This window comes from Atractosteus spatula, chromosome 12 (assembly GCF_055471065.1).
Source record: "Atractosteus spatula isolate fAtrSpa1 chromosome 12, fAtrSpa1.hap1, whole genome shotgun sequence".
In the NCBI taxonomy this organism is placed as follows: Eukaryota; Metazoa; Chordata; class Actinopteri; order Semionotiformes; family Lepisosteidae; genus Atractosteus; species Atractosteus spatula.
The window spans coordinates 38,142,075-38,155,028 of record NC_142717.1 but is presented as its reverse complement, the minus strand read 5'-3'; the positions used below and the strand labels follow the sequence as shown (position 1 = coordinate 38,155,028).

Here is a 12,954-nt window from a genome sequence, read left to right as displayed (position 1 = left end):
GGAAGAACCCTTCCAGTGTGCCGCCTTATTAGCTATAATGTCCGCGCAACCGTTTTGTGTTTCAGTAGTGTGTTGGTGAAGAGAATGTTCAGATCGTCTGAGGATGACTACGGTCCTCCACCTCCAAAGCAGATCAAAGAAGAGATGCACAAGAGAGGTGTGTTGAGTCTAAGGATCGCCTACACGCCTTGCGTCGCTGTAAGCAAAGGAATTTCTTGAGCTGTGGGAATGGAGTATGTGAGGGAAATGCTCTACGGGATAGCAAATTTAGAACTCTAAAACACAAGCTACCTAACCACCGAGGTCCCAGCTTGAACATTTGACAATAAAATGTCGCCCTTTCTATCTCCCGAGGGAGTTCACATCGGTAGTTCTCACAGTGGTGTATATTCTGCCGCAGGCAAATTTCACAAAGGCACTGGATGAACTACACTCTCACCTTAACAGACAAGAGAATACACATCCTGAGGGGGCATTCATCATAGCGGGTGATTTCAACGGTGCTAACTTGAAGAAAACAATTAGAAAAGACATTTCATTGCCACCAACTACTGCTGCACGCCGTATTGTTGTGCATTTGATAGATAAACTTTGATTTGATTTTGATTTCCTTCCAAGAAACAACAGAGATCCCCGAGTTAATTAGATAATAACTACCAATCAGGCTCGATAGGCTAAATGGCCTCCCTGTGTTCAGAACCCTAAGTGCTGGAGAGTGTAACCCCCATGGAATAAACCTCTTATCACATTAATGCTGCTCCTGCAGAGGCAGGTCCTCTGGGAGCAGAACTGTTTGTGCCGTCACTGATTTATCCAGCCGAACAATTCCGAGCTCCGACCCTGACAGCCGGTCTTTTTTCCTGTCTCCTCAGTTCTCCTGTACGTGCGGAAAGAGTCCGATGAAGTATTTGATGCTCTTATGCTCAGGTCACCCACCTTAAAGGGCCTGATGGATGCAGTAAGTACATGTTCTGGACCCGACAACATTAGAACATTACTGACAGATCCCACACGTGTTCCAGCTGCTGTATTTCTGACTTTACTTGAGATAAGTATACAGTATGAGTACACCTTATAATAGTTACTTTTTTATCAGAAATTGCATCACACATCACGTGTTATTAAAGTCCTTGTTATGTGCACTTGTTGTTACCGAGAGAGCATATGTCTATTACACCGACAGGACGACTTCTATAGAACTTGCTCATCTTCTCTGCTCTCGCCTGACGCCTGTCTCTTCCAAGGATCTCGCCAGAATATCTTTAGCAGCTGGGTCCATCAGAACTGTATTTACTCCCTTTTTTCTGTGTACCTGCCAGATATCAGAGAAATACGGCATCCCCCTTGAGAAGATGGCTAAAATCTACAAGAAAAGCAAAAAAGGGTAAGAAATTTGACAACTTAGAGAAACTGGAACATCCAAGGTCCTGCTGAAGGCATAGTCCATGATGCGTGACCCCAGCAGGTGAAAGAAAGATGTATTGAGTAGTGAGCTGGCTGGCTATATCACAGGGAGATATTTTGGGGTGAAATTGTCCACATGGTAACATCACTAGTTTTGTTTTTCTGTTCCATGTGCCCCCCCCTTATTTCCAACCCCACTCCCCATCTAGAGGTAAAACATTTTGGGAAGCCTGAGCCTCCAAAATCTCCCACTTTAATATGACTGTGCATTTTTATAGCTAGCAAGAGCACGTCTCTTGTAGGAAATGTTCTTCTTTCTGCAAACCTTGTCCCCAACAAAATGGGAATTGATATTGTGAAACAGCCCCTTTCCTTCCTTAATCCACGCTCACTCCTGCTTTGGGAGGCAACATAAAACCCACACAGGCTTGAGACCGTGCAAACTCCACACAGAGGTCTTTCCAGCTTATACTCGAACTCGGGACCCAATAGCTTAGCTGTGAGCTGCCCTGTCCACGTGGTAACATCACATGTTTCACAGAATGATTCTTGTAAACGAATACTTAGACAGTCCTGTGTGTAACTGTTCACAGATTATAATAGAAAGCAGTGTGTGTGGGGAGTCTAAAAAAGATCGTATTGAGTATACTCCAAATATCTCTGAGAAATTCTGTTCATTTTCTTCCCCGTGCAGCATCCTGGTCAACATGGATGACAACATCATTGAGCACTACTCTAACGAGGACACTTTCATACTGAATATTGAAACCTTTGCAGATGCTTACAAAGTGACTCTGATGGAAATCTGAGGAGCTCTAAGCATGCCGACTGACTTGGTCAGATATCACAAAGCGAGGAAGAAGAAAGAGGATAAAATCTTGAAACCTGTGGTCCCCAAAACGGTGAGCCAGCCTCCTTCCAACTGTAAGAGGAGGGAGACTTTCAAAGGAATGGACCTCTTAAACTAGCTAAACGTCTTCTCCACCCGCAAAACACTACTGTTGCTTCTACGGAATCTATAAAGAGCGAGGCTAGGAATGGAAACTGTGGTGTGTGTGATGTGCCTCCCCCCTCTTCTGATCATTTTGTTGAAAGAAGAAGATGATGAGTGATGAGAGATTACTGGTACCGGCACCCACACACCAGATCACTGAAATGCTTTGTGTGTTTTAACAGGGTAAAATGTAGCAGTAGAGTAAACCTCTGTCTGAAGGTTGTTTTATTTTTTTATCCGGAAAGCTGGAAGCCTGAAAATACCGTTGGAAACTAAATGAGTCCAAGGAGAAAATATGCACATCCTTTTTGTCTTCAGTGACTTTCACTGCAGACACTGCAGACACCCAGACACTTTCACCCAGTCTAGTCCAATAGATTTCTCCCGGAACCTCAGAGTGACCTCTGACTTGATTCTTCTTGTTATGGGTGACTTCTGACATTATACTTCCTGTCCAGGAGACAGTGATGCTTGCGTCACCATCACATCGACAAAACTCTTTCTGAACTGTGTGGCGCTTTGCAGAACAATTGAGGTTCTCTGTGAAGATTGGCGTGATCCTTCTTTCTTTTAAAGCCTGAGATTTACATAGAATATATCTAAAACAATTTTAGATTCAGAAACACTGTTGTACTCAGACAATCATGTTGACTGAATTTGGGATATCCCACTGGTTGATTGCTTAAATTCCGTTTACATATTAACCTCACAAGAGGCACCTTTTTAAAAAAAAATCCTCAGATTTGTAATCGTGGTAGTGTCAAACCTGTTGCCCTTTTGTTTGGCTATAAACATCATTGACAGGTCCTAGTTCTCACCATAAGCTGTATTGTAATGGGTCCATTGCCATTTGATTTTTTCTTTAATGATAATTGTCTTATCCATCCATTTTCCTACTGCTTGATCTAATTCGGGATCGTGGGAGAACAAGCAACAGGCACAAGGCAGGGCACACCCTGGATGGGACACCAGTCCATGCAGGGCAGACAGACACAAAATCAGACAGAGACAGAGACACTAGGGCCGGTTTTCCCCGAAGCCACTTAAATGTCTATGGATTGTGGGAGGAAACTGGAGCACCAGGAGCACCAGGAAACACACGAACACGGGGAAAATATACAAACCTCACACAGATAGCAATCTCAGGAACTGAACTTCAAGGCAGCAATGCTAACCGTGGTGCCACCATGTGCTCACAAATAGCACCTAGTTCAACATACATGTGTTGCTCTAGACCCACAACACAGCCTAGGAATCGTAGTGTGATGTGCTAATGACTAAATGTGTTTCTGCTGAGGGCTTCTGCATTTAAAGTAACTTGAAAACTGTGCACAGCTTTTAATTATAAATTCAAACCTCTGATATCTTCAAATCGAGTAGATGTGACAGTACCTCCTTGCTCATTGCTTTAACTCCTGAAATTATAGAATTCGCCTCTGTGTGGAAAACAAAGTTGACTTCAGCTTTATTTGGGTTGAGGCGCAGTGAAAATACCATTGATAAAGGTTGCTAAAACAGAATTATACTTCCAGAAAATCTTTTTCTGGACGAAATGATCTTTGATTTACATGGGCAATAAGTCTTTGGTTTTGCACTTAATCTGACCTGCCCAGTGGAAAAGCCCAGGAGGTGTGTGAGTAGAAAGGCATTGGAGTGCTGCCTGTCCGCACAGCCCTGCTCATCCTGACCTAGTACACCTTACAAGACGTGACACACACAAGGCACTTGCACTATAAAGGACACAGTCACCTGTACTTGACATGTAACCGATCATCGTATTCATCCAAGGGCTAATTTCGTTTCATAAAACCTATCTTCATAAATTGTTCTATCACTTTTGTGAAGATAAGTTTTTTAAAAATATGCAACAGATGCTATTTTATGACATGTTGCTCTGTAAATGCGAGAGAATTGGGAACTTTTTTGCATAAATGTATGTATACAAGAGTTTGTACCTGTCTTGTAAATACAAGGTGAATGTATCTTCTAATGTTATAAAGTCAAAGGCAGTCCTTATATTTTCACAAGTGTAGCAGTGTTAGTCTACCTACAGTAGATTAATACCAAGGTCCACCCAAGCAGTGTAGTGTAATTTTAAACTGTTTCTCATGAAAAAAACCTCTTTTAAGCTCAAGTAATTTGATACTTTAAAATCCCTTTCACTAAGTTAGGTTTAATACGTGAACAATGATGTCACTATTTTTGTAATATTAATGTATAATGTAGCCAATGAGACAATGTACATCTCATGCGACTTTTTAACGCAGCTGTGGCTGCGATCATTAATTAAGCAAGCGGTCGGTTCTTAATTCAAAGTTAAATAATTTTAAGATAAATCACTGAAGGGGATTATTAACATTTTACCACAGCTAATTAAGACACAACTAAACAGGTACATGCCCGTCTCTGCTGCGATATCTTCTTTAAACACGGTACTCAGTAACGCAGTTAAAACAGGACCTCTCCATGGCCATCAGGAAATTCATCAGGAAATATTCACAAATCTCCACATGGAAATCATACTGCAGCTTACGGAGACACATGTTATGTAATATAAGCACAGCACTTAACAAAATGTATACTGTATTCATTGAATGTGTTGGGTCTTTGTTCGCTGAAATCTGTTAAACAAGCATTTAAGAGTCACTGAGGGACCCACAAGGTGCTTTTGAGTCGGCAGCGTCAGCTACAGAGTTTTTCTTACTCTGTAGCTGACGAAGACCATTCTCAACCTCCCATTCTGTAGGTTGGACTTAGCTAAATTCACCCGGAACCCTTCACCAAGGTATTTGCAGCTCTTGATCGAATATAACTTGACCAATGAAACATTACCAAGAAATGTATGTAATGTGGATTAAGAAAAGGACTCTGTGCGGTGAATATCGTCCCATTTTATCCTTCAAAACTCGCTGGTTTGGATTTCAGGCTACTCCACAAAGCAGGTCGCTACATCACAAAGAGGCATCAGGGCAAAATGACAACATCTGTCTAAAAAAAAACATGTAAATATCAAACCACTGCCGATTCTGAATCTTATCTGCCAAATGTCACGAAAAGCTGTGGTATGTTTATGTTGTATGCTGGGAACCGCAGTTGTTAATAATGTGTTGCAAAGCCGCTGGTTTTGTATTTGTGAACATAACATTCATTTATTTTGTACATACAGTCTTTTTTATGAGGAAAATAAATATTTGTATCTAAAATCCCGGAGAGTGGTGCAATTTTTCTCATTAACGCGCGCGCGCATACACACACACACTTTGGATATTTACTGTGTATGTCTGTAGCCTGTGAAGAATCCAATCAGCTTGGATTCTTTCTCACAATTATCCCCCCATCTACGATAGGGCTGAAAAATGTCAGGTACTTTGGATTGCGTACAGTGTTCTTATAAAATTCCAACAAAATACTGTAACGCATACGGCCACCAGTGAGTAAGAGCCGGCTTACCGGAGCGGTGACGTCACCGCCCTTCCCTGTGATCGCAGGGGCTGCAGCCGCTGGGCTGAAGGAGAGCTCTCTCTTTAGCTCAATAGGCTGGGTCCCTGTTGAGTGACGCCAGAGGCCCGGGTTTGAGTCCCAGACGGTGGGGAGCCGACCTGATGCGGCGGCGGCGATGGTGCCCAAGTGAACGCCGAAGCGTTACAATACTACCAAAGCACTTTCAACTAATAAAATTGCTTCACTTGCTTGCTTCAACGAGCCACTAGGTGACAAGTGTTTCTCTGGAGCAACCCGCCATCCCTTCTTAATGATGCGCGAAGGACTCATCCGCTTTGCCTTGACGCAACGGCTATTTGTGCTGTCAGACATAACATTTACACCTGCGAAACTTTACGGCACAAAGAATGAAAGGTTTTATTAATCTTAAGACTGGACTGATATTCCAGAAGAAAACAAATTGCTTTGAGTACCGGCGTACTCGTTTCTTGAGGAGATGGGTTTAAAAGACACCTCTTCGTGCAAATTAAGTGCTAACTCTCTTTGTGAGAACTGTGGTTACACATGACGGAGCTATCCTTGTTTTATGCACAAGGATCATGCTATCTTTGTACAACAACAAAAAAAAACAACCAGAATTATTTATATAGCTTACCACCTGTATATTTTTTCTTTTGTTCAGGAAACATGGAATCTTGAGTGCCAGTGTCTAACAAAAAAAAAACGAATTGGAAAACTAAAAATCGCTCTTCAGCGATGTTGCAGTGATCATTTTGTACTGTGTTCATGATCCCAAGTCTTCCCACCTTGGACGTGTCTTTTTTTGTTGAAGTTGGGGGAGGGGAACAAAAATGTAAACAGTTGCATTTTTAGCTCCTAAGAAGACTCCGGCGCGTCTGCTGGAATTGTTCTGGTTGAAAGGAGCCATCTGGAGCTCGCAGGTCAGTGCTCTCCGTGCTGTTACACTCCTGCCCCTGCTGGCTCTCGGCTTTTCACCGTACGAGCTGCAGAACCCCACGTCCTCCCTGCCGCTTCCGCATGCTGCACCCAGGGAAGCGGTGAGCTCAGGGACACCGAGGAGGGAAGGACAGAATACACCCAACGAACGGATGAAGCAACAGGGGCCGCGGTCCCCTCGGTTTCAAATGGGCCTCCTTTTTGAAGTTTCATCTAACCTTGCATTCGGTTTCCGAAGACCCATCCCTCTCCGCCCCTTCTCGTTTGCTCATCCGGAAGCCCTTGGCTAGACGGGACCCCGGGCGGGCATTCCGTTTCGGGCATCAGAAGAAGCCCTGGTCCACGTGGAGCGTCCTGGCGGATTAGTAGGACGGACGCCGAACTGTAACGGAGCTGTAAGCCACACAGCTCATCCATTCATATCCTGCCTGTGCAAATATACTGTATCGCCTGTTACAGGAAACACGTCCTCCCTGACTGAGGCTGATGTTGCACTCAAACGTGCAGCTTTCCCTTAGAAAAAGCCAACCATATTGTAAAAGGTGACCCTTTCCCTTCACTGCGCACAAGTCACACAAGTCCAAACAAGACCGCACACCCAACACTGAGGCGTCCTTCAGGAGGGCTTACTGTTAATTAATATCGATTGTTAATACTCTTATTAATTTGATTTTAGTACTGATTTTAATACTTGTTAAGACAGTAGAGAGAGTGTGCACCCAGTTGATTTAGTTACTTTTACACTATTTCAGGCACTGAGCTGAATGTTTCACAGAACATCCTTCAGACCTTCTTGGCTTTTGCTCAACATTAAAATTGATAACTAAAAAAACAAAACTTCCAAAACGCTACACTTCAATTTGCTGTAAAGACATTAAGTGTTGTGTCTGTTAGTCTAAAGTGTTCCCGCTTCTCCTCTTAAAGTTTTATCATGACCTTCAGTACACTAGCACAGTACTGCTATAGTTTTTTCAAGGTTTCAGAGTTCATTTGTTGCCGACAGTTTCCCATGACTCGGATCAAGCACCCCCCTTCCTTTACCATGTGTTTACTGTACTTTTGCGGTACTGCTGTCTGCTTTGACCCTGGCTACAAACACACCCAAACAGCAGTTCTCTCTCCAGTGCACCCGTTTTATGATGCCACAGCATCAATGTCATGTGGGTCACATTCACCAAGGGCTTGACATCGATATTCAGGATATGGCATGATCTGTCATGTCTCCGATTTCAAAGGGAGGTACATGTATGTGCATTTGTAAAGCATTTCATTCAACAAGTTGTCTTTATCAACAATGTCCTTCATGTGAATTCTGAAGCCTCTGATTCTTTGCCCAATCAAGAGAATACTCTATGAGTAGAGGCTCAATTCCAATCCACGTCTTTCATGGGCAGGTCTCACCGTATTAAATATTTCTCATTTTTGAACTGAAGAACACATACAGTAAATGTTATGACTGGATTGGGGCGTATACACCATGTTGGTATAAATACAGCACAAAAGATCATCCCAACCAGTGCATTTACAATAACACTGTGACCCATGATCTGCGTTTGATTGTACATTGCCACAGATCACTTGTGTCTCTGGCATTTCATTTCAATCACTAACTGATCAGCCTGAAACATTTCTTCCAATTAATAAAAAAAAGTCAACAACATATCCAGTACAAAATCTAGAAAGTGAATATATGACTGTTATAACTTCATTGGACCTACTGTAGAGGTAACATAAAACATAAAAGACAAAGAGGCAGGATATTTGAAGGTTTCAATGTTGGTTTATAGGATAAAAGAAATTCCTATGTTCAAAAACTACAATGTCACAAAAAACGGATTACCATACAAAATCTACAAAATGTAACAATTACAAACATTTTGTTCGACAGATAACAATTGTTACAGTATAAATTTATACAATACTGGTTTGTATTTTTGGCACTTGACCACACGATGCGATTGTGTTAAATACAGAAATATTATGCTTGATACCCCATATTCAAAAAAGCATACAAATGCAAAATAGTCATTGCAGCAGTTGTCACGTTTTGGGCTTTACTCTTTGTTAGAAAACAGCAGTGGCTGAAAACATTCAGTTTTTCTGACTATAGCAGTGTCTCACATAACCAGGACTGGGCCTGTGAAATCTAGTATAGGGGATACATCCCAGATTTTTTTTTTAGGAAAGGAAACAGCTAAAAACTTCTCTGTGTTCCTGACAAACCAGTCTCTTTAATAAAGAGTTAAGAGGATTGACTGTGAAATTTCACTGGTTCATGAAGCTTTTGTTCCTCGCCTTTCATGTATTGGTGTCTGAAGTGTCATTTCTGAACGTCAAAGTCTATTTCTGCTTGCCAAAACAATTTTTCCTTAATCTTTCCTTAACTCTCAAATGTATGGTGTATATATGTATGCATATAAAGTATACAAATTGTTTAATTGACAAACAGCGTACTATATATTAAAACCAATTGCATGCGTGCCATTCAGAACACATCAAACAACTGAAACTAAAATAATTTAAGAAATTAACTTCAGGCTTAACAGAGTTTAGTTTGAAAAGATATAAGATATGTTCATGACAAATTCATGCTTGCCCATCTCTGCTTTAACATCAAAGTGCTACCCTGCGCAGTGGCATTTATACCTGAAGTGATAATGAACACCCCACCTAACGCGAGTTAATATGCACTTTTCTAACAATAGCACCATTGTGCTTTAGTAAAGAAAAATTAAAGTGAAACAACTGTGTCTTGGTAACTAACGGTATTTTTGTGGTAGTTATTTTAATTCAATGGCAAACAAAAAAACAGTTAAACATTTTTACACCTTATGACAAGGACTATCCTGATCCTTATTCAAAGCACAGTATATACACACAATTCTACTTCTGTAAGCAGACAAATATCAGATTCATTGCTGGCAACACCTGATGTTACTTCCAGAAAGAATTGTTAAATCAACAGCAGTAGGGGTTAATGTGGTCTTCATCAGAGGATAACCTGTAAGACTACTTGCCTGAGACACAGAGTGTACAACAGCAGATGCATAGTTAAATGCATGGTCCACTATTTTTTTTAAATAGTTGACATAACTCCAAAATGTCCTGCACAATGCAAATATACTGGTGTACATTAAGTTTATGGTAATTGGAAACAGAAATTACCACAACTGATAATTAATTTTTAAATACTTAAAATGAACTGCTTTCAAAGTAGTAAATAATATCATCCCACAGACTTATATACAGGTCTACGATATCATGTATATAAATATCTATTATCTTTCTTTTCGTTCTCTCTTTACACACACACACATATACGCATGCACAAATGTGTAATTGTACCGTAATGACTGCAACACAGCAAATTCATTCCAATATTACGTAAAAATAAAACTCTGGCGCTTTTGTATTTTACCCAATGCTTCTGACCTGGACAAAGCTTTGTCTTTTTCTCTCAGCTAAAGTAGTAAGGGTTCCCTGCGCAGCAGTCGGCAGGTGAGGACAGGTTATGCTCTCTCCATGCTCTTGTCTTCAGTGCTTGTTTGTAGTTTTTCTTCATCAGTTCCCTCCAGGGAGGTGGCAAAAACCCAACACAGGCCCGGAAGCTAACCCAAACAAGCACTGAAAATAAGAATATGGAAATAAAGGGTTAAACCATTTTGCAGAGATTAGGATCAACACGTGCAGACGCGGGGGCTCATCTGAAGCTTGCCGACTCCCCCCAGCTCTGCACTTCTAAATGAATGCATTCAGCGTTAAATTACCACTGCAAGGAGCTGCACTTTCAGCCTGACGAGTGCAGCTCCCATTCTGAGGGGCAGGGATCCTGTCAGGCTCTTGTGTGGAATGACCTGCCACCCTAAAAAAGAAAGCCAGTTTCAACTGGTCACGACTCTAAAGAAGAAAATAAGGGGTATTTAAGCTGTTATCAAGAAATCGTAAATCTTGCCTCGTGATTAGTAACATTTTAAAAACGATTTATAAAAGTAGCTGTATTTTTTCATTGCACTAAATTAAATTCAGCAGCCTATTTCATCTACTTCATACCACATTTACTGTAGGAAACCAGACCAAACAATCTTGCAGTTCACAGTTACCTGAGCTCATGCTTGCGAGCTTAGGTTTGCTAGTTTTAGTTCTTAGAAATCTCCGGTAAGGTGGTACAATTGAATTCATTTGAAATGCCCATGTATACAACTTTAAAGTTTTTTTTTTTTATCATAGTACCGTCAAAGATTTCTCTAAGTATTAAAACCTGAGGAAAATGCTAAATAAGGCAACGCAAGGCGCAAGGATTCAGTACTGGGAATAATCCAACTTGTTTCTCAAAGGCGTAAATCAAAATGCTGCAAATTTAGTGAAAGTAAAAAAAAAAATACAGCTAGAAGCTGCTCATTAATGTTATTAACTTCTCATCCATTCATAAACACAACGCTGTGAGTTGATGTGGTTCCAGTAGGGAGCTGCGTCAGCAGGCGTAGGCTGCAAAGGAACAAGTTAAAGGTTTATTCCAGGCTGGAAAGAGAAGAACGGAAATAACATTTCGGCTGTGGAGCCTTCGTCAGGTGTGACCTTCGGTAACCCTAACCGTCACACCCGAAGAAGGCTCCACCGCTGAAATGTTGCGTTTCCTTTCAAACTTTAACTTGTTCCATCGTGAACTGATGTTGAACTGAAACTGCTGTCTAGCTCTCTTTCTGGGTGACGTGAAAAATAAAGCTGATGACTTCTTATATGGAGGTACAGGTGCTTTCTTGACTTTTTATAAAACACAACAAGAGCTGTTTTTTCTTATCAGTCTCTCTGGCTTGCGAGTACAGCCCTGTCGAGACCACGCTTTCCAGAAACCTCTGGGGGGCGGGGGGTGGGGGATGGAGACTCTCAGTCACGTAATCAGCCTCTGGTAGACAACTGGACGGCTGACTGTTTAAAAACAGGAAGCAGAGGTTTTCGGTGTCAGTGAATGGAATGATATATATACAGGTCACAAAAAAGCCTCAGCCACATCTTCCGGATTTTGATATACATGTCACATTTGTAAGTTATCAGATAGTCTTCTCTCCAGGAGCAAACATGTGCTAAGAACTCCACCCTTCCCTTGCCTATATTTTTTATAATAATGACAACTCGGAAATTCATATTTACATAGATATTTAGGAACAAAATCTGGCTATGACAATGTATGTCTGGCTATGTCAATGTATATTTCAGCCAATTATGTCACATACTGGCATATCTACAGAAAATCTAAATTTTCAACTTCAGGAAACAGAACGCTATTTACTACACAGATTCCCACAGAAAACCATGATACACACTGTTTTCTGATATTTTTCCAAGCAATGTGTTGTTGCCTGTATATTACACAAGTAACAAACGGAATTTAAAACAGTCTGGGTGCAGCATGCCATTCACAGAAATGACAATTAGTCAGACAAAAGTACCAAAAACTACACAACTGAATTTACAACAGCAAGAACTCTAGTGTACAAATATTTCTATGCTCAACCACATAAAAGCAACCGAGCATAAACACACTGCTAGAAATACCAAGGGTAAAGCATTTTCTTCAATTACCTTTTCTTCATTTCATGTCAAAATGATTATCTGTATCTTGTGGCAGTGCTCTTACATTATTATATCTGATTCTTATAATGTCATTTTGTACAAGGTTCCATGTACATACAGCAGGGTCTATGGGGTTTCGTGTTACAGTCCTTGAAGAAAACATCTCCACACCCCTAACAGAATGGGTGACAATACAGTATGTACAAAGGTTTTGGATATTTTCTTACTCCACTGTTCTTTCACTGTGGCCTACACAGATACTAGAGGGGTTTGTGCCTTGGCACTGGTATAGCAGTACCTACATGTTAAGTACACTTTGGCTAGATAATTTAGCAGTAAATCAGAAATACAACAAATCACTGACAAAAGAATAAAATAAAATGATAATCCCTGCATCTATTCCTCACTATACTACTGACAGGCCAGAGTGCAGAACACTAACAAGGCATACTGAAATATACAAAGCATCTGGTCAACAAAACTTCTCTCAGCATATATTGAAGGGCTTTTTCAACATATAGTAATTCTCAAATGTTTCAGAAAGGTGGCCCATGCAGGCACAATGAATTGATTCCATTTATCTTGCT

The 12,954-nt window shown here is 41.0% G+C and overlaps 2 protein-coding genes across 11 annotated transcripts in view; one reads left to right on the top strand and one right to left on the bottom strand.

Moving 5' to 3' along the window:
* The window catches only part of grhl2b (grainyhead-like transcription factor 2b), a 40,409-nt gene extending 34,808 nt beyond the window's left edge, over positions 1-5,601 (top strand). For 3 of the 5 annotated variants that reach the window (XM_088928563.1, XM_088928564.1, XM_088928562.1), the window contains 4 exons: positions 66-157; positions 873-958; positions 1,320-1,384; positions 2,099-5,601. In XM_088928563.1, the coding sequence (XP_088784689.1) occupies positions 66-157; positions 873-958; positions 1,320-1,384; positions 2,099-2,213 (358 nt within the window). In that variant the 3' untranslated portion in view covers positions 2,214-5,601. Of the gene's footprint in view, positions 1-65; positions 199-872; positions 959-1,319; positions 1,385-2,098 lie in introns of all 5 variants that reach the window. The other 2 variants (XR_016093826.1, XR_016093825.1) reach the window with 1 other exon arrangement.
* Positions 5,602-8,556: 2,955 nt separating this feature from the next.
* The window catches only part of LOC148823015 (neurocalcin-delta), a 95,401-nt gene continuing 91,003 nt past the window's right edge, over positions 8,557-12,954 (bottom strand). For all 6 annotated transcript variants that reach the window (XM_088928557.1, XM_088928559.1, XM_088928560.1 and 3 more), the window contains one exon: positions 8,557-10,420. The gene's annotated coding sequence lies outside the window, so the exon portion shown is untranslated. The remainder of the gene's footprint in view (positions 10,421-12,954) is intronic.